The sequence below is a fragment of the Babylonia areolata genome, chromosome 1 (genome assembly GCF_041734735.1).
Source record: "Babylonia areolata isolate BAREFJ2019XMU chromosome 1, ASM4173473v1, whole genome shotgun sequence".
Lineage (NCBI taxonomy): Eukaryota > Metazoa > Mollusca > Gastropoda > Neogastropoda > Buccinidae > Babylonia > Babylonia areolata.
Genome location: NC_134876.1, coordinates 71,972,010 through 71,999,907, shown reverse-complemented (window position 1 = coordinate 71,999,907; position 27,898 = coordinate 71,972,010). Strand labels below are relative to the sequence as shown.

The 27,898-nt window shown below is 37.9% G+C and overlaps 1 protein-coding gene across 4 annotated transcripts; it reads left to right on the top strand.

The window, feature by feature from the left end:
• Positions 1-743: 743 nt before the first annotated feature.
• LOC143286983 (uncharacterized) lies at positions 744-27,672 on the top strand. 4 transcript variants are annotated; one of them, XM_076595003.1, is made up of 17 exons: positions 744-878; positions 2,279-2,375; positions 4,147-4,265; positions 5,502-5,547; positions 7,341-7,726; positions 11,480-11,529; positions 12,360-12,451; positions 12,899-13,048; positions 13,805-13,961; positions 15,045-15,188; positions 15,777-15,883; positions 15,995-16,158; positions 19,325-19,435; positions 20,530-20,646; positions 21,077-21,259; positions 21,518-21,669; positions 25,107-27,672. In XM_076595003.1, exons 2-17 carry the CDS (start codon positions 2,349-2,351, stop codon positions 25,424-25,426), a joined length of 2,325 nt encoding a protein of 774 aa, XP_076451118.1. In that variant the 5' UTR covers positions 744-878; positions 2,279-2,348; the 3' UTR covers positions 25,427-27,672. The 4 variants fall into 4 exon arrangements, with proteins under 4 accessions (XP_076451118.1, XP_076451100.1, XP_076451092.1 ...); XM_076594985.1 differs by having other exon boundaries at positions 6,571-7,726; positions 12,363-12,451; XM_076594977.1 differs by having other exon boundaries at positions 6,571-7,726.
• Positions 27,673-27,898: the final 226 nt, after the last annotated feature.

Below are 27,898 nucleotides of genomic sequence, written 5' to 3'. Positions count from 1 at the left end.
ATCCTAACACTTTGAGTTCTTTTTGTTAGAAAGTCCCTTATCCACCCAAGTATGTTTCCTGTTATTCCATAAGATTCCAGTTTCTTTAGTAGTCTTTCATGTGGTACAGAATCAAATGCTTTTGGGAAGTCTAAGTATAACACATCTATGTTTTCTCCCATATCTATCTCTTTTGTAAAGTCCTCCATCACTTCCAGAAGTTGAGTCACACATGACCTATTTCTGCGGATTCCATGTTGGCACTCAGCATGCAATTTATTATCAGTCATATGCCTAACAATAGCCTCTCTTATGACTGATTCTAATAATTTACATATGATACATGTTAAGCTCACTGGCCTGTAATCCCCTGGGTCTGTTCTTGTTCCTTTTTTGAAAATTGGTATAACTGTTGCTGTTTTCCAGTCTATGTGCACAGTCTTCTCCTCAATTGATTTGTTAAAGAGTATGTTTAATGGGACTGCAATCTCTTCACTCAGCTCTTTTAGTATTTTTGAAGGAATGGCATGAGGACCACAAGCTTTGTTCATCCGAATGACTTTTCTCCTGCACTGATGATATATATGTGAGTACCATTTCAGTTACGGGGTTTTCAGCTTCGGTTTGTCGAAAGACGATCGATCCTGCAGGTGCAGCATATTAAAAGGATGCACGTGTCATCACTGTGCTCCCGAACCAATGGACACCCTTTCACTTACGTCACAGTCAACATCCGGGTGTTGCTTACATACACACTCCTTGCATGCAGCACGATGGCCGCCGCGGGAGAGAGAAAGCTGCTTGCTGATTTACGTGTTGTAGAGTTGAAATCAGAGCTAGAAAGAAGGAATTTGGACAAAACAGGGATGAAGGCAGTTCTCACGGAAAGACTAGCCACGGTAAATGGTGTCTTATTTGTTTATTTAATGATATTTTTTCATGTATAGCTTTACCAAACCCGAGTGAGGAAGCAGAAGCTGGAAGTGAGATGCAGCAGATCGAAGGTTGTGCTCTTTAGAGCTGCTTTGTTGTATCAATAAATCTATATTTGAGTTGTCAAGACATCATGCAGAGGTGTACAATGGCTGCAGGCAAACCCTTGGATTTTGCTTGTTCGCTATGAGCGTATTCATTTTTAATGTCGGTGAAAATTCGCTTTTACTGTCCATTACGCGGAAACTGGGGAAAGATTCTTTGTACAACAAAAAAAAAAATCTAAGCATTTTCGTATTTTTCGCGTTCAGAGGTTGCTTTTGCTTGCATATGTGTGGGAAAGGCATTACATCTGCAGCAGATAATGCACATGAATATTCATGAGATGATGCACAGTTCTCAAAGACGGTTTGAAAGCTCCAGGGTGTTGGTGTCCTGATCGGTTTTTAGTTTGGTTCTCAAGAGGTGCCGAGTACCGCGTTTGGACAAATCCACACACACTACATTACATCTGCAAACCATGTGCCCAACAGTAGCATAACCCAACGGCAAGTCAGGCCTCTTTACATGCATACACTGGATATTTGTGTAGTGTAAGAGTGGATTTCTTTTACATGATTCTGCCATGCATAAGACACCACATGTTGCTTTTGGTTGTTTTTCAGTTCACGAAGTGCATACTGCATATGGGACCTTAGATTGTCATCTAATATGAATAATTAGACAATCAGTTTGATTTTCCAGTCAAACTTAAGAGAAAGGGCAAGACCAGGATTCAAACCAAGACCCTGGCAGACAATCGTCAAAATCATTCTGCCATCTTCCATGTTTTTTTGTCATGTTTTAACATTAAGACAAGTTTTTTGTTTCCTTGTCAACACGTCAGTCTATTACTTTTACTCCACATCTGGGCATGTGATACACAGATATAGCCAGCATGTATATTATTGGTATCACTATCAGTATATCACTATATGATATATATATATATACCCCAGCATCATACATTTCTTTTCTTTTTCTTTTTTTTTCACAATCTCACAGTTTGCAATTGTCATGGTACATTTAGTATAATTCACCAAGCATGTAACTCCAGTCTTACGAAGGTTGCATTTAATCCATATTTGTGTAAGATTCTTTGCATGGTCAGAACAAGTTAGGTGCATACTGACACAGCGGTGGTTAAATGAACAGAAGCAGAACTTCTGCTGAGGATAGAAGCAACTGGAATATTACAACAATGGAGGTATTTGATGTGTGGATTTTGCTGACTTCGTACAAAACCCAGGGAAAAAAGATAAGCATATATAATTTTGTTAAATGATTATGAATGCTATTTTATTTTGATAAATTTTGTTTGTTGCAGGCCCTGAAGGCAGAAGGTTATGATCCTGAAACTGACCTGATTGAAGTGTCAGAAATTAACCTTGTTAGAGATGATTCTGGTTTTTCTGGTTTGGCAGGTAAGTAACCAGTATTGTTCATAGAAAATTTTGCTCTAAATGATTAATTGACTGAACAAATTTATAAAGTTTTCAGTTATTGATCTACAAAGATATTGATGTAGAAAGTCATTTATATTTGCGGTGAGTGCTGTTTCCTCACATTTTCTTTTCTTTTTTTCAGTCAGTTGAAAGTTGGAATTGGTTAAATGATACATATCAAGGTAACCGTTTTTTTCGTCCCATTGTCAGTTTGCCCCAACCAGTTTCTACAGTTTTATGTTTTTGTGCAGTGTTTACTATTAAGCACTCTAGCATGTCCTGTACATACAAAAATCTGAAAAGGACCCGGAGTTTTCAGTACTTTATGTCCAAAGGATGCCCACAATTTTCCTGACATGTTTAAGGTTCTTGGTTGATTTTTGAGGGTGCTGACTTGGGGAATAATACTGTCACTGCAGGGCAAATGATACACATGTGCACATGCAGATATACACAGGCTCTCTATTTCTCTCTTTCTCACTCACTAAGCAGTGTTTCACTGAGTTGAATTAAAAAGAATGCATACGCATGCACACACTTATACACACACATACACTCTTATCTCTAATGCATACATATGTGCAACTCACACACATTTACAGAGCTGAATTAAAACGGCCACCCCCACCCCTCCACTCACACACATACGCACACAGCTGCATTGAAAACTAACCATGCTCATACATAAACCCCTCTTGCCCTTTGTTTCTCTCTCTGTGCCTCTCTCTCGCATACTCACACACATTAACACTCTCTCTCATTCACACAGATTTTATTCAAAAGGCATTCACACACACGCGTGCTCACACGCACATATACAAAGGCTTGCATTGAAAATAATGCATGTAGTGATGCACACATTGTCATTCTCTCTCTCTGTGTCTCCCTCTCTCTCTCTGTGTTTATGAATAATGAATCTAACATATAAATGATTCAGTGATTCGCCATGCACCTATTGAATACTTACTTAAGAAAGAATTTTCTATATTTGATTACAGAAGAGCCTTCAAAATGTCAACTGTAGAACTTTACTTATTTGCTTTGAGTCAAATGATTTTGCTTACATTGTGTTTTACCTTGTCTTTTTTTGTTGTTGACAAATTAATACCAGCAGAAAGGCTGCTTAAATGAAAATAAATGACAGTGAAGTTTATATTTCTATTTGAATGACAGAGAGACAAATGGTGTTGCCAAGATAAAGTGACAGTTCAAGAAGATAAAATGACAGTAAATGGACAGTGGAAGCCAGTAACAGGCTTACTGAGAGCAAGAAAATCTTCAACTTGGCAAGGCGTTGTCCTGCTTTTTGTAGGTTTTGGTGTTTTTGTTGAAGTGGTTATTATTAAGGTGGAGATATCTAAAAATCCTGTGGGGACCCTCAGAAATGTACAGAGGGTAACACTGTTGTGTCTATGTACCTTGTGTTATATATGAATATACGAGGTGTTATGGCTGTCTAGAAACGCACAGACCACTTAAGTTCCTTTTGTTTTTGACTGGTGAATGCTTTGTTTTTGACTGGTGAATGCTACAGTGGTGTCTTTAGTTGCTTTCTATTTTGAAAATAGTTAACTTGAGATTGGTACATGTGTTTTAAGCTAAACAGATCAAGTGTTCAGCATGATTTGACATTTTTCAGGACCCAGGTTTACAGTTTGTACAGTCATACTCATAGGTGCATTAGAATGATTCAGAAATCTAATGTCTTCTTTTTAATTTGTCCGCCTGAATGAGAAGTATGTGATTGCAGATTCAGGGGATGGGTCTGAAGCCGTGGATGTGGAGGAAGATGATGCAGAACAAGGAAAGGAAGATAATGAAAGTAGTCATGATGACAGTGATAAGATTCTCATTCCCCTTGGTGGTGATGTATGTTCTTTCAGTATTTATGTGTACATTTATTGTTTACGCCATTTTAAATTCTGATTATTAATTGGTGTATTGTTGAAAAGTTTTGTGTTATTATGACATTGACTAATGAATAAAGTTCTACAGGCTGTCTGCCATCTGTCGATCCATTTTTTTGTTGTTTTTTTTAAATTCAAATGAAAGTTACAGTTTTTGTCACTAAGATTATGGGATGTATAAGTTTGGTTTGGCCTTGTCATTGTTCAGGCATATAATACTTAACTGTTCTTGAAGTTTCCCCCTGTTGGGATGCTAGGAGCCCCTTCAGTTTAAATAGTATCCCCAGCTTCAGGAAATTTGTGTATTCTTTATATCTTTTATGCGCCATTGATGTCTAAAGTGGCTGTTTGCAATTTTTGGTTTATTTGCTTGTTAATGTGTATAATTTTATGTATTGTGTATAATTATGTTTGCATTTGGGTTAGTTTTTTTTAAAATGTTTTTCAAAAGTTGTTTTTATTATGCTCTGGAGAAAAATTTATGGGATGGTCAGCGTCAGAGGCATATCTTAGTTGTATATGCGTGCATGTGACTGTGCTTGTGCCTGATTTTCTTTCTGTGTGTTTTTTGGATTGTTTTTATTTGTTTTGTTTTTCCACAGTTTCTATAGGATCAGTTTTTAGAATTTTTTAGCCTGATATGGCCTTTGTGGTCAGCTGGGCTATAAGCAACAAAGATACGATAATATCTTGCACTGTTTCACTTTCACTACACAGGTGGTGGTATGTGATGTCTTTGTTTTCATAGTTATTGACTAGATTTAAAGTGATAAAAATATCTCATTCTATTGTCTAATGGTTTACACTGTGAAAAAAAAAAAGAAAAATGAATCATCATGTAATTGAATGTTCAGAACTTTCAAAGAATTTGGATGCTCTGATTTAGAATCTCTGCTTTATACAGGGTTCTTTATACATAAACAGAAGGGGGTTAATAGAGTGAGATAATTAGCTGCAGGTACTTTAATTTTCTTTCATCCAATATGGACCAGTATTTTGCACAGAACAAGGGCTGTCTTGGTGCCTGCACAAGTGAGTCACAGTATGTATGTTATAATGAACATATTTTTTTAAATATTGGGGGGAGGGTGGGGGGATATCAGTTGGTGAATTTTTTTTTCTTTTTCTTTTTCACAACTCTGTGTCTTTATATGCTATGTGTGTTAGTAGAAAGTTATGTTTTATTGCTTGTTGACAGGTTGAGCTGGAAGAATCTCAGCAAGATAGTGAAGTTCACCCTGAAGGTAACATATTTGACAGCAGTGGTTTGATTTCTTTTTAATCTATACCTGTAACAATGTGTCTTTTATACAGCTGTTCTTTTAATTTGTGTCTTCTGCATGGTAATGAAGGGTTAACAGTTTTCATATTGGCTGTTTTGCCAATCTCTGTTAGCCACACAATGAAAAAGCACATGATATGGCTTTTTTTATAATTTTTTTTTTATATAAACTAGACTGAATTACTTGAAAGGATAGCTGAAAATATTTTAATGGACAAATATCGTTTTATTTTTAGAGTCAGGGGTGGGGTTAAACAGTAGATAGGAATTTTTATTTTGTTTTCATTTACATTAAAAAAATTTTTTTTACTCTGAAATGTATATGATGAAAGGCAGTGCAGACTGCACAAACATTTTCTACACAGGTTACTCCATATCACTTTGGTTGTTCTACATGGTAAAGTGACTAACAGCCAGTAAGAGGCCCTCTTCTGCAAAAACTGAAGTGGTTCTTTTGAGATTGATTCAGCAGCTAGATCTTCCTCTTTCAGTTTTAGAGTAGAACCTTGATGGAAACGTCTTTTACCAACAGCTCCAACAAAGTGAACTCGTTTGACTTACACACTTATCCATTACACAGTCCGTGGCCTTCGGATCGCCTTGTCATACGTGACCAGTCAACAGCTTAGACCCACAATTTGAGATTGCATATTATTGAATCCTTGGGTTGGACCATATCATCCACATGTGCATCCCTTTACTGTTTCCTGGGATTGTACCAGTTTCCTGCAATCTGTGGGAAAACTCAACACCTTTCTTGCATCTTCTGTGAGCTGTGCCATGTCCAGCCGTCAGCTTCTGTTCCTCTTCTCAGCACATACATGACTCCATGGTGGCCTTTTGTCCATTGTGTCCTTGTGCTGCACGTCTGTTTGTGCATTTTGCTTGTGTGTTGTAAGTGGTAAGTATTCAAAGGAAATGTTTTTCACATTGATGATTACCTCAGTGTTAAGATCCTAAACCTTTAACCGTCCCTGTTCTATAGTGGCAGAAGACGCAGTGATAGAAGATGAGGAGATGGTGGATGAGGAACACCTGTTGGCCCTGGAAGAGGAGGAGGATGAAAGAGGGGATCATCCAGCAAACCTGGAGGGTGCTGAAGCTGTGGAGGGAGACGATGAAGATGGTGATGAGCAGATCAGCGCAGAAGATTTCATGGACGTGGACGTCATTGGGGGTGAAGATTGTAATGAAGAGACTGAAGGGGGTGCAGGAGAACACGGGGAACAGGCTGTTACTGCCAAGACTACTAAAGAAGAGGCTGTTAAAACTGGAATGGATATCAGAAAGACTGAACAGCATAAACTTGATGGATGTGCTTCTGCAGCTGCCGTAGCAGCAGTATCAGGAGCACCTGTTTCCTCATCTCCTTTAGACAAAAGTGCCAAGTCTTCAGTGGTCAAATCATCTTTAGCATCTAAAAAGCCTGCAGCAGCTACAAACTCTGTTGAAAGTGGTTCAAAGCCTTCAGCTACTTCTGCAAAACTTGCGAGTGCTTCAAAACCGGCAACTAATTCAAAACAGACTGCATCAGTGCTTCCAAAAACAGCAGCAAAACCTGGTTCATCTGCAAAGCCAGCATCAGGAGGACACACAACTGGTTCTGCACAATCAAGAACTGATTCTGCAGCAAAACAAGTCTCTGGTGCCAAATCTTCCTTGGACCAGAAAGTGGTAACCTCCACCCCCAAATCCTCACTTCAGACTTCCAAGGCCAGTGGACTGAAGGTGGCTGATGTGTCTGCCATCTCACAGGTGTCAGCCATCTCCCAGGCTGGAGTCACTGGAAACAAGAACGCTGCTTCCTTGGAGGCAGGTGAAGACTCTTTTGATGTTCAAGTGGATGACACCATGCTGAACGAAATCGATGCAGACCTACTGGATGGGGAACAGAGTACACGAGGCGATGGACAGGTGGGAGCAGCAGTGGAGGTCCAGAGTGCCAACAAAGATACCAGCACACCCCAGCCTGACGAGTCCACCATGGTGGCGGACGGGGACACCAGTGTCCCAGAACAACCACCTGCCACCACCAACGAAGAGCAGTCTGCAGGCGTGACCAAGGAACAGGATTCTACACAGAAAGACGACAAGAAGCCAGAAGAGAAAAAGGATGATAAAGATGCAAAACCAGTAAAGAGGTTTGTTAATTTGTCTTCAGGAGTAAGTATATGTCTGTGGTTAATTTTGAATATCACAGAGAGTGGGTATGTTTGCTCATCACAGAAAAGATGGCTTTGAATCTGTTTCAAGTCATATCTTTTCTGTAGATTGTTTGGACATCTCTGATCTGGTGCTTCTCTTGTCAGAAGAAAAATGATGTTGGTTGGATTATTAATTTTAAATACCTTGACAGTATATCATGAAACCTGATGTTCAAGAAGAAAAAAATCATAGCTAGCAAAATTTTTATTTTACTTGCCTTATACCATATAGACCAGTTTTATCTTGGATTTTGGAAAATGAAGCATTGTATCTTTCCCCAATTTCTACCAGAATATGCTGTGAAACAACAAGGGATTATTTAAAAGCTTCAAAGTTTGCTACTACTACCACTACTGATATTTTAATATCTCTGGTGATCACTGGTATGGGGGAAATGGCATTGAACATTTATATTGTGCCTGATCTAGTAGGATACAGCTGATCTTTTTGAAAACTCCACTAGTCAAGTTTCAAGCATTTCTAACATATTACAAAAATTAAAAACACTGTTAGAACTCCACTAGTCAAGGTTCAAACATTTCTAACATATCACAAAAATTGATCTCAAGATGTAAACAAAATATTGTATTCTAGTAAAGGAGTAGTAGCATGAAGAGTTTGTAATCTCTTCCAACATGTATCAGTTTGTGTTGAGTTATTTTAAGTACAAACTGTCAAGCAAACCCACACAACCTGATACTAAACAAGTTACTTTTCTTATAAAGTTATATACACCACCCTCTTTTCATTTTGTTTCTTTGTTCATTTCCTTTCTTATTTCACCCCCCATGCCCCCCCCTTTACAATTCAGATTTTGCTTATTTCTTTTCTTTCTGTCAAAAGTAGTTATTGTTCATTCTGTAGCCGGTTATGTTGTGCATATTTTGAATGGGAACACCACCATGATTATGATTGAACAGGAATGCAGGGTGTCCTTTGGTGGTTAGCATCATGGCAGTCTGACAGTGGCAGTTTACATATTTTCTTGTAAACTGCTGGTGGAGATTGTGACAAAAAGACTGTAGCACTTGTGTCATGGGGAATTTTTAGTCATACTATAAATGTAGTACAATTACATGATTTCATGACTAAGCTGCCACGTTAAACTTGAACAGTCATCATGAAATGGCATCCACAAAGTTTTGCTACAAAATAGTCGGAAGTGTTTCACAATATAGCATTGTATTTATTGATAGACAAAACATCATTTCTTCTTATCTGTATCTGAACTGTGTACCTTTTTTCGTTCGTTTGACTTGTTTCTGTTTCATGGCTTCTTCACTATTTCATTTGTAGAATATTCTGTCATGCTCAGTTCTCTGTAACTCTTTAGATTTCTAGGCACTTTTGAAACACAATATATTTGATAGCATTAGTTTGTGTATCACAAAACAGTATTATAGTATGTGCGAAGCATTATCTGGTGTATCACAAAACAGTATTATAGTATGTGTGGATAGAATGTGTGTATTGTGTTTACTGTATACTGTTAACTCCTTTTCTTTCTTTTTTCCTCTTTCTCTTAAATTTTTTTTTTTAATCATATTGACAACACAATAGAACATGTATTTACATTTTGATCGTTTATGCTAGGCTTCATCAGCATGTAGTTTGAGAGTGACTATATCTTATTAGGTAGAAGTTCGTGAAGAAAAAAAAGAAAAAGAAAATCACATTTGCATCGTTGAGCACATTCATACATGTTTATTGTTTGTGCCATAAACTGCCAGGCATATAATGGTGTGTGTGTCTTGACATGCTTGTATCACTCATAATGATAATGGCATAATTTCACTAATTTTGAAAAAATTGTTTTGTAATGTCATCTGTGCATGTTTTGTTCAATATTATATCACTCTATAAGTCTATTTAATAGGATCCACTTCATTGTGAATGTTATTGTGGCTCCTTATTTGTAAAGTACCATACCATGTTTTCACTCTTTCTCTTTCCACAAAACTCGTTTCACTTACTGATAATTTAACAACTAAATTAGCACTGAGCAGAATAAATGCATCACAAAGAAGTAGTAAGACATTGCAATTGGCACCACAGAATAGATAAGAGATCTTCAACAGATACTTTCTATTTCATTGCAACTCCTATGGTGACAACATACATGGTAGGAAACGTTTTTCTCATCATCAGTTTGTTTCTGAAGCAGACAATTTCTGTTGAAAATGTGCTTGTTTGTTTTGTGGTGTTAATTTGACAGCAATACTTGACTCCCCAAAGTCATGTATGTATTTTGTGGTGTTTTGTTCAGTGCTTTGCACTATTTTTCAGATTCTTTTCTTTTTTTTCTTTTTTTCAGATTCTTTTTTGCCCACAAATCATAAATCACAAATGAAATGTGATGAGTCATCACACGTAATTCATTGCAATTTAAAAGTGAAAGTCAATTGGTAATAATAAAGTGAGACTGCAAGATCATATCGGTTTTGAAAAAAGAATATTATTTTTCCATGTTCATGGTTGTACATTAAATGTAAGCATGAAAGAGCATGAAATCCTCCCCCACCCTATTCTTCACATGTGTACATATGCATGTGTAAGATCTTAGGAGATAATGATATGCAGAACGGAATTTTTGTGGAATAGAAATTTGGAGTATCTGTGTCACGTTTAGACTACAACTCCCACATTTACTCAAGTCTATAAATATTTATTTGTATCACTGTATGGCTGTTTTTACCTACTTTAAACAGCTGCATTTGGGGGTGTACATAGTGGATATATTTGTGGTTTCATAGCCAGTTGAACACAACCATGGATTACACTGCTTTTTGTTCTTTGACTCAAAAGTTTGATCTGATTATGTAAACACATGAAAGGGGATAAAGCATTAGCAGGGCCACACACATGTTGATCCAGACAAGAAAAATCTCTGACCTTGACCCACCTTGTGCCAATGCCATGATCATACCCAGGACCCTCAGATTGAAAGTTCCAATGCTTTAACCACATAGCTGTCTTGCTTGTCAAAAATGAGGCTCAGTGTAAGTTCTCAGTTGTGCTTTTGTGCTTGGCAATGTGCCCAAAATTTGTCATGATTTGGTTTTGGGCCAGAGAAAAGTTACAAAAGAATTTGAGTAGACAAAACTATCTTTGATTTTATATAATTTGTTTGTTTAAAAAAACAACAAAAATTAGTGAAGTACTGTAATTGGTTATTGTTGTTCATCTCCTTACCTCAGTCATTAACAATTTTGTTGATACAAACTCCTGATACTGTTTTTGCTAGGTTTTAAAACCAAACAAATCATTTTTTTTTGTTTTTTTGTTTTTTGTTTAAACAATCTGAACTTTACGAAAATGTTCATTGTGTTTAAATGAGAGCAAGTTTGTTGGTGCCCATTGTCATCCTTGAAATGTTTTCCAGACCATTTGATGAAAAATCTGAACTATTAAGATATGCTTACGTACTCATCATAATATGATATGGACTGCTTCTACTTCAGAAGCAAGTTTTACAAGACCACAAGTTGTCAGATGCAGGAGGTTTGTTTGTTAAAACTTATGTTGAATAGCTTCTTTTTTTTTTCTTCTTCTTCTTTTCTTTAATGAAAATGCTTCATTCTTTTGTCACAGTTCATATATAGTTAACAGGCAATTTATCATGAATACAACACGTTTTGTAGTGTCAGATGTGTTCGATGCGTAAATCCATATGTTCTGACCTTTTACAGTGGGACAGTTCCAGCAACCTCAAAACCTGCTAAAGGAAAGGATGACAAAGGTGGGTATACTATGATATTGAACCTGGAAGTTAGTTATATGAAAGATGGATCTTCTGTACATGTGACTGTTCATTACAATCTTTTACATGTATAAAAAAAAAAGTAAAGATCCCTGTATATTACTGAAGGAGCTGCTGTGATAATAATAAATATTTGTCTGATAATGAAATACATACTGCATAGAAAGTGCATTAAAAAAGAAAAAAACATAATTGGCAAATCACAGTCTCATGTGCTTGTATTGAAGTAAACAGTTTACCTGTTAAACATTCTATTTAAAAAAAATTCTATCTTGGTAATTGTGTGCACTTTCCCTTTATTTAAAAACATAACGTCATTAAGAGGAGATGCCTAGAACTGTTTTTATCCATATTTCTGGAGGTCTTTGTGTGTGTGTGAGTGTGCTTTTAAAAAAATTTTTTTTAATTTTTATATCTGTTGACAGAATATACCTTACATAATGTGATTGTGTTTTTGTTTGTTTTTCCTGTCAGTCTGATGTATGTATGTAGAACATCCTGTTATATTTATCTACACTTGTCCATTTGTAAAGTTTACATTTTAGATAAACAAAGATCTATTGGGTTGTGTATAAGAAATTGTAGTGCCTTCAATTATACCCTATTAACATAATGTATAATATCATTTTATATTTGTTTGTTTGAATGGTTCATTGCAGGATAGCGACTTGTTTTTACACAGTTATCACAAAAGTGATATGACTCTTGTTTAATGATATAATTGTGTCAGTAAGAGAAGTAAACCAGTTGATGATAAAGTTTGTAGCAGTATTCTGCAGTGGCAAATAAAGTTGTTTTATGTTTGACAGCAGCGGCAAACAGTCGCAACCTTTGGGTGAGTGGCCTGTCGTCATCAACCCGGGCCACAGACCTAAAAAATCTGTTTGGAAAGTATGGCAAGGTAAGAGATTACTTTATAGATCCATTTTATTGTCCTAGAGCAGTTGGTCACATCTGAAAGTGAATTATCAGGGGTCCACCACCAAGTGGATAATGTGCCCATCTAGGAAGTGAGAAAATCCTAGTTAGTAATTGAAGTCAAATCTGAGTAGGACTTTTTCCCATGATTCCTCCCCTGGGACATGTGTTGTGGTTTCCTGGTTAGTATTTTGCAGTATGCACTTATGATGTGAAAGAGAACACATGGGTCCAAGAGAACTTCCCTGATAGATTTATGTTCAAATTTCATAGATAATTCAGTGTTTGCATTTAGAGTTGGGGGGAAATTACCCACAGAAAACAATACTGGAAGCCACACAGTAATATGTGTGAGTGGGTAGACAAAGAAACGCTTTCTAGGTTTGACTCACAGTATTACAGTTAGAAATAAAAAGTGATTTATAAACAGGTGCTGGGTGCCAAAGTGGTGACAAATGCTCGCAGTCCAGGTTGGCGTTGTTATGGCTTTGTCACCATGGCCTCAGCAGATGAGACCACAAAGTGCATCCAACATCTTCACCGCACTGAGCTGCATGGCAAGATGATATCAGTGGAGCGGGTGAGTCACCTCTGTCTCTTTTGATCGACATCTGCTATCCACATCACCATGTTCACAGCTCTCCATCTTTCCGCCCCCCCAAAAAATAATGAAAAGAATCTTTTTGCCCTTGAATGTGTTTTTGTTTGCATGTTTGTTTTGTTATAGATACAGATTGATGAAAGATTGTTTATGGATTAAGCATAATATGATGGTTGTTTCTGTGGTGGCTTTTGCTTCTGAAATGTATTTAGCAAGGTATTTGTTGTCCTCTGTCAGATAGACGAATATTCCAATGAAAACTCTTAACTTTGTTTATAATGCAATAGACTTTTATTTAAGAATGTATGACAGCAATTAGTTGTTTGCTATCCATGCACATCTGCATGTGTTAGGCACCAGAACTAGTGTATTTTCAAGGGAAGCTCACTTTCTTCACTACCAGCCCAGCCACAGATAGACAAGACACAGGCACACACACACACACACACACACACACACACACACACAGAGTGTATGGAAACAATATTGACTGTTTAAAACTTATGTTAATCAATTTATGCTTGATTATTTTATAAGCATGGATAACACCAATGATTATGAAACATCATACTGACAGGAAGACCAGATATATTCATACACTTTAACTGTGTACTGCCAGACTATGAAGGGGTTTGATACATGATAATGTTCAGATGTAATGAGGCGTTCTGATATACAGCATGCATGTGATTAAGATGACCGACATTGCTCTTAAAGTCCGTGTTGTTTTTGCAGTTCTCATCTTTCAAGGCAAAGACAGGAGGCCCGGCGAAGACCACACCTTCTAGTAAGACTACTCTCACAAGCCGTTCTATCACAGGCAAACCTACTCCTGTCACAATCACCACCAAGAGCACACAGCCCAAAAGAGACGACAAAAAGACAGCAAGCGGTATGTGGCTCCTTGCAAGAAAAGATAGTTGGGAACTAATTGATGATCAAATTCTGTTGGGAAAACAATGGACAAATTATATAATATAAAAAAGGAAGAAAAAAAAGAGAATATTTACTTGATTTAAAATGAGTGCATTAGATTTCTGTGAATTTCTTTTTTCAGTGAAATTGTTCTTGGTGAGGTTGAGAAGTGTGGAGGTTATGTTTTGGAAGTACTGTGCATCTCTTTTTCTTTTAAGAGTGATTGGTTGTGTGGAAAGCAGTTCCAGGTTATTATGAATAACAAATTTTATAGGATAGTAGTTTGCACAGAACAGGAATGTCAGACCCCTGCCGGAGTCTGCACTAGTGGGTCACGGTAAGTGTGTTACTTAAACGTAATTTTAGATAGAAAATTTCCTTTCACAGCTTGTATGCTCATATATATATATATGTGTGTGTGTGTGTGCGCACACTCGCACCCATCCACCCCTTCCCCACACACAAACACACACTCGCATGCCACACATACATAAAGTGCATGACCACACACACCCTCCATGTGGAATGATGGCCTAGAGGTAACGCGTCCGCCTAGGAAGTGAGAGAATCTGAGCGTCTTGGCTTGAATCACAGCTTAGCCGCCGATATTTTCTCCTCCTCCGCTAGACTTTGAGTGGTGGTCTGGATGCTAGCCATTCGGATGAGACGATAAACCGAGGTCCTGTGTGCAGCATGCACTTAGCGTACGTAAAAGAACCCATGGCAACAAAAGGGTTGTTCCTGGCAAACTTCTGTAGAAAAATCCACTTTGATAGGAAAAACAAATACAAAAAAATGCACGCAGGAAAAAATACCAAAAAAAACCAAACTGGGTGGTGCTGTAGTGCAGCGATGCACTCTCCCTGGGGAGAGCAGCCCGAATTTCACAAAAAGATAAATCAGTACAATACAATACAATACAATACAGTACCAATACAATACAATACCCTCACAGACTAGATATGATACGCAGCATTCTCTTAATTTTCAGCTGTGCCTATGTAAATTGTATGTTGATATTGATTTCTGCTTGAAGCAGGTGTTTATTACTGTTTTGAAGGTGCTGCTAAAGATGGAGACAAAAAAGTGGTGAAGAAAGAAGGCCAGAAAGAGGGGGGCAAAGACCTAAAAAAAGATGATCTGTCATCAAAGGATAAACCAGAGGATAAAAAAAGTGAAAAGCCTCCAAGAAAAGATGAGAAAGGTTGGTAATTCTTTTTCTTTTTGTTTGTTTTGTCTTTGTTGTTTTTGGTGGTTGGGGGTGGGTGGTGAGGGTTGAGATCATGAAAGTTTTACTTGTTTTCTTTCTCTCTTTTTTATATATATAATCTCTGTCACTTCTTCCCATAACTCTTTTGTTTCTTTGGGTTTTTTTAATCTGTGGCATTTGTTCCTCCGTGAGTCCATGAGGAGTATGATTTTGTAAGCTTTCTAAAGGAGTATCACTTTTGTGAGGAGTCTTTACAGAGATGAACATGCTTCTCAAGTTGCCTGCAGCAAAAATAATGACAGTAAAGCAAATCAGTGGTGCTAAAATGTTTTGTTGTTTTTACGTTAGAATTCAGTTAGTTCTTCCTCAGTCCCAGAGTTGATTTTTTTCTCACTTTGAAAAGTATGATGGGAAGTTATGTCTTTTTCACTTTGAAAAATGTTTTGAAATGATTTTCATCGCAAACATTGCATAAAAAAAGGGGAACAGGTGAACTTTCTTTACTACTATGCTATTCCTGCAACCATCACTTTGTCTAATGTTGCCTCAAAATATATTAATTTCAGAGATTTTCTCTTGCAGATCCCAAAAGGACTCATCAAAGTAGTCGTGACAGAAGCAGACACAGGGATTCTGAGAAAACACGAGAGCAAAGGGAACGTGACATTTTATCCTTTGAGAAAATTAGGGTAAGTTGTGGGTTTTTGAAGACATGAAATACTATCTTTCGAAAGATAATGCTTGATTTGCATACATAAATGAAATTTTAGCCTTGAGATCTGAAGATAAGAATGTTGCAGGCTGAGAGGGAGCGTGAGCGCCTTCGTCAGAAAGAACTGCAGCTTCGTTGTGAAGAGAGGTACCGCATAGCAGAGCTGGACAGAGAGCGTCAGCGACAAAAACTGATCAACAGAAAGCAACGCGACGAAGCCCTTGAGCTGGAAAGAGAGAAAGAAAAGCTAAGGTGACTGTTCCCCTCTTCTTTTAAAACATTATTAAATAGAAATGTAAACAAGAGAGGCAAGGCTTTCAAGACACACTTGTGATACAAACTTTAAGAAAAAGATAATAAACTTTTGAAAATTAGTTTGTTGAAATATGTTCTGTATTTGTTGTTATAATTATATAAAGTTTCCTGTTTAAAAAAAAAAAAAAAAAGAAAAAAAAAGCAGATTCGAACCATGGATGTTTGGGTCGAGAATGAGTGATTTACACACTACACCAGTGAGGGTCCAACGATGATGTTAAAGAATTATGATTTGAGCATGTTCTTTTAGTGGAATAAATCAACAACAGTAATCGAAGTGATAACGCCGTCTAAATCATTATTTTAGTATATCTCAGGTATTTAAGAATTTCTTTCAAGTCTGAGGTAAAGGAGACGTTCCCATTGCCTCAAACACACTGCAATATGTGTCCATTTTTTATAGATCTGTGTTAGACAAGGTTCTGCAGTTTCACTCACTGAGAAACGACGACACCGTCCATTCAATTTCTCTTTTCTGTTCATTCTTGTTAATTCAGTATCCACTTTAAAACATTCATATGCAGTAAACATGTCAATGATTATTTAAGAAATTCTTTTAATTCGGCAGCAGAGGAGACGTTGCCGTCATGTCTGGCTTTGCAACATGTTTTGTCTTAATCTGCACAGATCAGTCTAGACAAGGCTGACCTTACCTCAGTGAAACGGTCAAATCAATTTGTCTATTATGTTCATTCTAGTTAATCCAGTATCCACTTTAGAATATTCATATGCAGTAAACATGTCAATAATGTAGTTGGTTTCAATTGCGAACAAGAAAAATGAGGTCATGGCACCTTCTTACCAGACAGCGTACGTTCCAACAGCTGGAAAGGGGTAACTGTGTTTTCAGAATCCAGAATGAACATAAGGAAACAAACCGTTTAACCAGTAGAGTGCCTGTAAGACATCAGCTGACGTCCTACAAAAAGTATTGCCATAGTGCCTATAAGATGTCCACTGACGTCCTGCATATGTACTGATTTTTCCTTCATTGGAGTTTGGTTCAGTTCACATAAACAGGCTCTGAACACTTTGATGTGTCTGGCCCCAAACCAAACAACCAGCAACCCATTTTTAACTTGCTGCAGCAATTATGCACTGGTGCCACACCTAGTGCCTGCTCCGCCCCTTGCCCACAGAGCAGATGCGTGCACAGCCCATTGAACTTCGGCAGTGCCGGTTTTTTCTGCCCCACTGCATATCTCCACCGTTACCCAGACTAATATCGGCAATTCCACGACAGAGTGCCTCTTGATAACTCGATCCTGCCACTCGGCAGTGCTCGGGCCGATCTTGTCTATCCCTTTATCCGTCAACACACAACAGTTAAACGTCGGTCCTCTCGCAGGAACTACGGCCGATAACCTCCCAGAAGTAGGTAACCTCCCCTTTGTCCCTCTGGCTAGCGCCCTCTTTTTCTGGCAGCCATTTTGACTCCTGTTCCTGTGCTCTTCATACAGCTAAGTTTTTTCGTATTTTCTGTCTGTCACTTCTCTGGCGTTCTTGTTATACATCAGGTAGAAGACCTCTTTCTACTCGATGATAATTTGCTAACTGACCACGTGATACGCGCGTGGAAAAGGGGATTGTATCATGTGCAAACAAATGCATTGAAAACTGTCCAGTAAAGCAAATAGTCACAGTCAGCAGATTTACACTATTCTGAAAGCTTTGCTTGTGATTATGGACAGCTTCCGGGATGGAGAAGTATCTCTCTTGTTTGATAATTAGTTTGAAAATGGAGGTCATTGACAATGACAGTTATGAAACTAACAGCCCATTTTATGGGAATTCAGTCCATCCATCCAATCAGACAGCGTTTTTGAACCAACAGGCTATGACTGACAGAATACGTACAGCCAGTTTTGGAAAAAGAGGAGGAGAGAGGAGTGATAAAAGACGATTAGTCGAATGCCAGCCAGAGGTCATCAAGGGGGCCTGGCTTTTGGGAAGAGTGTACTCGCATTTCAAAGCAGACAGAAGGCAGTCGACTACCACCAATGCCCCATGATTTTCACGAAACGCATTGGCTGTAAAACACGTGCTTTTTGTTTTTAACGCTTTTTTTTCGCTGAATCAGAGGGATGACTTTGAAGAGGTGGCAAGCCGGATGCACAGCAGACACTTTAATCGGCCCACGTGCAACTTGAAAGGAGTGAACGTCATCAAAGAACTTCACCCTCTCACTTGCAAACACTCTTTGCTTTCAAAAAGCTTGCTAGTTCCGTTTATGGGACTGTGATTGACCTTTCACGTTGACTTTACTCACTTTTGTCATTGTTGGGACAGTGATTTACTTACATGTCTGCAAGAGCTGTGATTTGTTTTCATAAGCTTATAGCCTGTTTTAATTTCTTCCACAGGTATAATCTGACAATAGGCTTGCTATTTCTAGCTGTATTTTGTTTCTTTTCTTTATGGGTATCATTATGTAGAGGTGGAAATAGACTTTTTTGTTTCACAAAAATTATTATCTTGACTTTACATGCCTGAACAGTTACCTACAATCAGCCTGATTGGGAAATAAAGCCCAGAAGCAGAATCTACACTTATTTTCCTTCACAAAAACGTTTACTTTCTTTCTGCATCTTCCATAGCTTTTGTGCTGGAATTTTTTGTGAATTATTACCCCCGAATCCTCAAAATTCCCTGGCAAGGGGAGAGCACTTTTTTACATAATTATCTGGCACTGAACTGGTTAATGATTCGGAAATACGGCTAAATTATGGAGACGCACAACCTATTATTGATGTGACTGTGAAGATTTTTTTCCTACTATGTTTAAGCTAATTTTTGTATTGACAGACAAAGTATTTCCAGAGAAGATAGCAATGTTTAAGTTTAACACACACACGCACACACACACACACACACACGTGCGCGCGCGTACTCATGCACAAGTGAGTCAAAAATCCATAGAGTCTGGAAACAAAGGAGCAAGAGAACTTCAGTTTTAAGTTGGTAGTTATTATGGTCAATGGAGCAATGATACTCAGATAGTAAGATGTATGTTTCACTTGGATCAGTGCAATTCTTAGTCAAATTCAGAGCTTGTTTTCAAGATCTTTTTAAGGGACACAATATGATGGACTTTTCATTCCAGAATGGAGAAAGAAAGGCTTGAATTTGAAAGACAAGAAGCTGAAAGACTGCGCAGAGAAACCACTCGCTTGAAGAGAATAGCTGAAGAGAAACTGCGGCGTGAACAAGAAAGGTGAGATGGGCTGCTATAAAATATGTCATGGGGATGAGTTGACAGGTTGTGTATGTCACATGTGTATGAATCTGAGCATGTGTGAATTCATATGAACAGGTGAATGCACTGTATATATGTGTGTATGTTATGTGTTTCGTACACATGTGGGAATGTGAACTTTAATGAAAGAGAAACCTTTATGTGGATGGACCACTTTAAACATCACCACTGCCATTAGATACGCATTTTGCATGCCAAAGGGTTGAGATCGGTTTAAGGTCAACAGTATTCATTTCCTACGTATGTTTTAAAATATTGATGAATGGCTTAGAAGTTCATTTTAAATATGTGTTGCATTATTTTAAATTAGGGTTGCAGTAAGCAGACTGCCATTTGTAACTCCCTCAGAGAATATGTAGCTCCACGGTACTGTTTTTACCTTTAGCACACCACATATTTTCCTTTCCTATTTCCTCAGAAGCCAGATATTTTCTATGACTGTCTTTGAGCATGACACTACCAGAACCATCAACTGCACTGCCATAGTCATCATCAAGGAAGAATTCTAATATCTCCTCCAACCGTGGATGTGCCATCTTGTATCCAAAATTCACTTGAAAAAATGTCATAAAACTTAAGAAAACTGCAAAGTCAGCCATGATAAAATAGCAAATGGCTGAAGCCTCATTCTGAAACTTGATGCATGACTAATATGTGGTCAAGGCTGTAGGAAATTGAATGATACTGGCATAAAAATTGAACACTTTACTATGCTGGGCAACTTCAGTTGCCACTTGCTGCTGGAGATTGTTAATGTTCAGTGACTCCAATTGCCATAGGCTTGCTAAAGCTTAAATTGTAGTTAGCAAACTGCTATACACTCATCCAAAGAAATAGAGACTTGCATTTGAGTATCTTAAGAAAAACGTTTAGGCTATGTGTTCTTTCTTGCAGTGTGATATTTTTCAGACTAAAGTATTGTTTGTATGAATTTGAACACAGGCATACACATATACTTGCATACTCAGGCACACACATGCATGCTTACACACACATTCTACAGAAATGGCTGATGATGTGAAGATGTCAGTTAATGACGTGTGTAATTTCAGACTTGAAGAGGAGCGGCGTGCCATCAAGAGACCTGCTCCACCTCCCAAAGTGGCCATGGGGGACTACTGGGGCGAAGCAGCCAAGCAGTCTCGCAAGGAGGCAGGATTCAAATCTATGTAAGTATGTTTTGCACAGGTTGTCATGATAGAGACTGAAATAGTCCATTAGGCTGCTGGTCTAAAGTAGTTCCCTGGGATGGTATTTATTCACTGTCACTACAATTTCTTAGCACTAAGTTTGAGATAGGAGGATAGAAGTACTGGCATGTGAATAGAAAAATGAGAACAGATTATAATAAACTAATCCCCTGCACAGGAAGAAACGCTGTATGAAATTGTTTCAGTGGGATCAGGAAGAAGAAATGAGTGACTGCTGGCAGTAATCTAAATCCTTTTGTTTAGATTTTTTTTTTTTTTTTTTTAAACTGGACCCGTCTATATTTTGTATTGTCTAATTCCAGGCATTATTATCAGATTCAGATGCAGTTAAAGAAGAAAATGGTTAAGCAAGAGTAGTTTTTAGTCTTTTGAGACATTCTTTGTGCAGTTACCCTAAAAGAAGCAGTGACACCGGTCGAATCAGTGAGAGAGGCAGTGGGTACGAACGCAAAGTAGAGAAATATGATCGCAGAGAGCAAGTTGTTCGCGTTGAGTCCAGACGTGAAGGCTTCCTTCCCTCAGACAGAGAGCGAGAGGGGTACAGACTGACTGACCAAGGATTTGACTGCAGGTAGAAAATCCTAGGTGTTTTGTTCGTCATTAATTTAATAAGAGAGCTCTGTGATTGGAGAGGGTGAACCACTGACTTTTTTCCTGATGTGACAGCTCCTAAAAACTTGAGAAATTTCCTTTTTTTAACTAAAGATGCATTGATAATTTTAACATTGAGCGATGCTACTCTAGATCCTGTTTTTAAAACCAGTTGTTTGCAAATGTATGATTTTTTTGCATATTTGAGATGAAAATAAAATGGTTTTAATTTGTTTAGTCGTGACCGGGAGTTCAGACGAGAAGATAGACGGGAAGAGAGAGGCAGTCATCGTGACATTCGTGAAGAATTCAGTGGACGTGACAGTCACAGTCTGGGTGGTACAGGATCAGGTTCCGGACAAAGAGGACATGGCGGACGTGACAGTCGAAGTGAGTGGATAGGTCTATAAGTAGGGACTGAACAGAAGAAAAAAATTGTTGCCATTAAATTAAATTAGTTGTCTGAGCTTGTTGAGCATCAAACTATGCATGTCAAAATAAGTCCATCTGACATTACACATTAAAACTGAATTAATGATTTAATTGGTCTTGCTTGTATTATGATATAAGCTTTAACCAGAGCACAGTCAGTTGTATCACATCCCTTGGGAAAAGAATTTCAAGGTGTTCCTTTTGTTGCTTTCACACCGGTTTCAGAGACAGAAGTACTTAGTGTGTTGAAAAAGTCTGCTCCAAAAACGTGTAACCTGGACCTCTTTGTACACCACTACTGTATAAGTGTTTGGATGTTGTTTTGCCTGCACTTACAAAAATTATAAATGATTCTTTCATTTCTGGTGTCTTCCCTGATGTATACAAAACTGCACTTGTTGAGTCCATGCTAAAGAAAGCCACTCTGGATCACAATGACCTCAGAAGTTTTCACCCTGTATCCGACCTTGCTTTTGTGTCCAGAATTATTGAAAAAATTGTTCTCTTCCAACTTTCAGACCATTTAGCATTAAGCAACCTGTTCTCTTTTCAGTCAGCACATAGATCTGCCCACAGCATTGAAACTGCTTTGTTGAAAGTAGTTGACCTGTTACTGTCTGTTGATGAAGGTAAACTGTCTGTGTTAACTTTGCTTGATCTGTCGGCTGCGTTTGACACAATAGACCATGGTCTACTGCTTTTCAGACTTGTTTTTAGAATTCACTCAACAGTTCTGAGTTAGTTTTCTTCATACCTATCCAACTGCTTCCAGATTGTCTCTGTTAATAACTTTAAGTCTGATCCAAATCGCCTATGGTGTGCAACAAGGCTCTGTCCTGGGCCCCGTTCTGTACACTGCTCCTCTTTCTGATGTCATTTCTGGCCATTTTGTTCTTCACCACTCTTTTGCTGATGATACTCAGCTACAAAAGTCTGCAGAACCAAACCAAGTACACAGTCTGATTCTGTCAGTGCAGGATTGTATACTCAATCCTGGATGACCTTCAACAAACTAAAGTTAACCCTCTTACCCCCAGGTCGCTCAGCACTAATCACCCATGAAATCCCATGCCAAGGGGAATAACTCTTGCGATTTTTTATTGTGGGTAATTATAAACATTGAAAGAAATTATAATTACCTTCTTTTGTTGCATATATTTATTTTTCCTGCATTCTACACATAATGAAGTTGCAAACGAATTTTTGTTTTCAGGCTCATGTTGCTTTGTATTTACACAAAAAAATAAAACTTATAAGTGTCAAATTTGATGGGCAGCTTTGAAAAAAAAATTTGTAATTACAGTATGATTTTCTTTGAAGTAAGTTTATCTGGGTTACAGTGTCTTGTAACACATCTTCTTTTTATTCTTTTTCTTACTCAATTTGAATTGCAACAATGAACATGCTGATTTTTATGTTCTTTTCATTTTGAGGGATGATGTGTTTTCCTTTGATGGTGGAGAAAAACAACAGCAAACAAACAAAAACAAACAACAAACCTACCTCACAGAAAAATACAATCCATTGAACTAGCAAAATCAGAAAGAATGTGCAGAACGCCGATGAGTATCATTGCAATCAACGACTGACAGTATCGATTCCGGTGGTCTGGTGATCGATTCACAATTTCGGAGGTCCGGCGATCAATTCACGATATCAGAAGTCTGGCGATTGATTCACACTTAAATACTGACTACACTCTCAATATGGGTAAAACTCAGTCAGTGGATGTCAGGTCACTCAGTACAATCAACTTTTACCAAATTCTCACGCAGAAATCATCTGCAGAAAAGTCGTTCGTATTATGCTACTACTCTCAACAGTCATCAAACTCATCTGCAACTTTGAAACTTCAAACCAAATTAGTTACATATTCTATTGAACTAGCACTATCAGGAAGATTGTGCAGAGCGCCAATAAAATATCAGTGAAATCAAGACTAACTTACTGACAGTATCGATTTCAGAGGTCCGGCGTTTGTTCCAGGATTTTGGAGGTCTGGCAATCGATTCACATTCAAGTGACCAACTTCACTTTCATTGTTGGCAAAACTCGGTCAGTCAACATTTTGGTCATTCAGCTGATCGATTTTTACAAGATTCTCACGCAAAAATCATTAAAATGGTTCAAAATCATCTTAGAATCCTCGTTCAGATTACGCTAAAGCTCTCGGCAATCATCAAACTCTTCTTGCAACTTTAAAAATTCACAGTTTTATCAAAATTCAAGCAAATTGGACTCTGAAAAGCGCAAAATGCATGGCAGGAAGAGCCAAAAACAAGGCTGTGAATCTTGCGAGAGTCTCGTTCATGGAAACAACAACGGCTGCGCCTATAGTAAGCATGTGTTTAGCCAGTGGTACTGGGCAGGTTCGGGTGTTACACTGCAAGCCGCTATTGGGCGAGTACGGTGTATAATGGTTAAATGATGACAAAACTGAAATTGTGATTATTTCTTCTGCAAGAATGTCCACATCTACTTCTTTTCCTGCCTCTATTGTGGTTGGTGATGCCACAGTTCAGTTTTCTAAATCAGCAAGGAACCTTGGGAGTCATTCTTGACTCGAGCCTCAGCATGCATGCTCAGGTAGTAAATCTGATACGCATTGTCAGTTGTAAACTTTGTTACATCAACTCTATCCGTCAGTACCCTTTTTTTGAAACTACTAAAACTCTTATTTCTGCTTTTGTGCTGTCACAGATCGACTGCTTTAATTCTCTTCTCATAGGCTGTCCACATAATATTCATCAGCGAATTCAAAAACTTCAAAACAGTGCTGCCTGTCTGACTGTCAGAGTCCCACGAACTGATCACATTTCTCCTCCCCTCCAAACTCTACATTGGCTCCCCATTGAAGCGAGAATTAAAAGTTGCGTGTGTCTGCTTTTCTGCTTTCCACTCCGCAGGACCTACACCTTTCTGACTGTATCAGTGTTTCCACTCCCACAAGAAATCTCCGCTCTTCCTCTGACTGTTACCTTTTGAAACTTCCTTGTGTCAATACAAGAACCTATGGTGAATGTTCTTTTTTTCTTTACTGCTCCTCACATCTGGAACAACCTTCCTCATCATATCCGTGTATCTGATTCTATTTCTGCTTTTTGCTCATCACTAAAAATTAACCTTTTTAAAACCTATCTATAAGCACTCTCAGCTTCCTTGTTCTCCAGCACCACCCATGTCAGCTCACTTTGGATGTATGTAGAGTGGGAAAGGGAGAGTGTGTGGGAGGGTGGAGGGGGGAAGGGTTTTTGAGAAAGAGTGGTCATGAATGTTTTACGTAACTTGATATTTTTCTTTCATGTAAAGCGCCCTGAGGTCTTAGAGAGAAAGGGCGCTATATAAATGTACATTATTATTATTATTATATGGGCCTTTGCTTTGTGGTTTTGCAGAAATGTCGGGGGGTCATCATTCATGGGGTGCCCCAGCTGACAGTCACAGCAAGGTAGACTCGGGTTGGGGTCGTGGGCCAGAAGGAAGTGGGGGATCCAGTGATCGTTGGATGAGCAGCTCTCAACATCAGCGCAGTGGATCCTCCAGCTATGGAGGCCATGGTGGTCACGGGAGTCGAGGCATATCCTCTTCGGGTGGGGGAGGCATGTACATGTCGTCAGGAACATCCCATAGCAGTAGCGCGATGGGGGGGAGTGGCATGTCACGACAGCAGGATGCGCGTTTCAACATTGCAGCCATCACTGCCAGAAGATTCTAACAGTTCAAACACTGGAGCTCACAAAACAAGAGGATGTTTGCACTTATTGTTGTCAATATTTCACCCAGTTCCTTTATTCCCTGTAGACCTTTTTGAAGTGTGATTATTGGTATCCAGTGTAAAACATCTCAGACGTTTTTGTTTTGGTTGCTTTATATTTTCAGTGTTAAGTTGGTGTTCTTAGGTTAATGGTGCTGTTTTACATTAGACTGGTTTTACTGGCACACAATGTTCAAAATAGTATCATGTTATCAGTCTGCACTTCCAGTTGTGTTAAAAGTTAATGCTTTTGTTAGGATGGCCTGGTTTTCATTGCATATTTTGTTATTTTTAGCACAACTTGCAGTGTACTTTCCGCTTGCATATGTGCAAATGGATGTGAAGGGCACTGCAGCATGTAAGGAATCATGTGCCCTTGTTTAGGATCAACAGTTACTCTCACACGACTTGTTTGATGTTCAACACTTCAAGGCTGTCATAAGATCTTGTATGTCTTGTTTATTTTTACTTTAGGGTGGCAAGGCTGTTTTTCTTTTTAAAGTTACATTGATTCAGAATTTAAACTCAGCAGTTCTCAGTCAACCATATCTTTGTTTTTAACTTTTTACTGGAATATTACCTCTCTTTTAGATCTCCTTGGTTTAAGCACAAAGAGGGCACATGTTTTAATAACTTACCTTTACATGGATAATGATATCCTCACTGATCAAAAGTGATATGATTGTCTAAGATCCTTACTGATCAGAAGTGATATTACATGTGAAAATACTTTTTCTGAATGCCCCTTACAAGAATGAAATAATTTTCAGGGCAAGGGAACCGAAATTCACAGCCATTGGAGCTTTTGATAACAATTTACTGTCGAACACTCCAGTAACCATTAAAGGATGGAGTCATTTCATAATTTTCAGAGCCCGCTAGTCAAATCTTTTGTAGGGCCTGGCTGTGAGATCTGTCCTGTTCAGGTTTGTACAATCACTGTTTATATGTAGTGCTCTTCGTTGGTTCACCTGTCATTTATTAATGTTTAGTTATCCAGTATTTTGCCTTCTTGTCTGTTCTTTCTCAGGTATAGACAAATACAGGTACACTATTTCTGAGAGTACCTACATGCAAGTTAATGATTGTGAAAATATTCATCATGATTTTCTTCAACACATGTGCTAGAAATTTCCTCTTTTCTATCAATCTCTGTTTCTGTTCTTTTTGTCTTTTTCTTTGTCATCTATTTCTTTCTTACTGTATGCTGTTATGGTCCATTCACATCTATTTTTTTTCTAGAAAGCCTTGAATATTTTTTGTTTTTTTCTGCACTTCATAATTGGGCATTCTTACTACATGTATTCTTTTTTGCATGGAGGACATACCAGTTCCCAACTATCAGGTTTTGGTTTTTTATGACTTATATTTTTAATCTAGATTAGTATCATGTTTTACTCTTCTGGCGAAAAATGGTGATAGTCAATGAGGCGTTGCCAGAGTTTATGTGCATGACTACTTGCACTTCTTTTTCCAGTTGCTATTTGTTTCATGTATATTTTATTTCTTTTTATTTTATTTTATTGATTGATTTTTGTTTGTTTTTTTTATTTATTTTTTTTTGTGAGTGTGTTTTTGTTGGTTATTTTTGGAGTTTTTTTTCCTGGTACTATGGGGTTGATATGGAGTGTTTTCGGCCTTGTTAGTCGGCTGGACCATAAGCAACAATAATTACTACATAAATGTGACGACCGCTAGCATATTTTCACACACCCACACAAAAGATTTGCTATTACAGAAGCTGCTGGTTTGCCAAAACTCTTTGTCAACTCTGGTGCCAGTCTTTCATATTTTTGAAATGGTTTATTAGTATATAAACATATACATTATAAAGAATAATGCTGAAAAAAAAATCAAAATATTTTCAGATATGCCTATTCGTCATTACTGGTCAGTCCTTTACCATTTTGTATTTTGATGTACATGGAATTTTAATGTGTTGATGTCAAGTTTATGGCATGTTAAAAACACTGTTATCAAAACTATTGTTCCCTAGAATCGGGTTCTGGAGTCACAAGAAGCGGATTCTTTCAGTTTGTAAGTTTGATGATTACAGTACCCAGTGTTCCCATATTTCTCATCCCATTTCCAGTATATAACACTGAAACTAAGGAATTATTGTTAAGTTATGTTTCAACAAAAAGGTGTATTTTCTCATCCATTCTCAGTTTCTTTCACAACAATAAATCAATAAATTGGACATTACATATTTGTTCCATTGAGTTGGTATTGAATGATAGCGTCTGAACAAAGTGTATAGTTTCAATTTATCTACAATTGTGTATCTTGCTTTAAATGTTTTACTCCTATTCGTCAACACAAAAATGGCTGCCTACATGGTGGGGTAAATAAACAAAACGGTCATCCGTATAATATGTAACATGTCTGTGTAAGTGTGTCACTGAAACATGATTGAATGACTTGGAAAAAGAA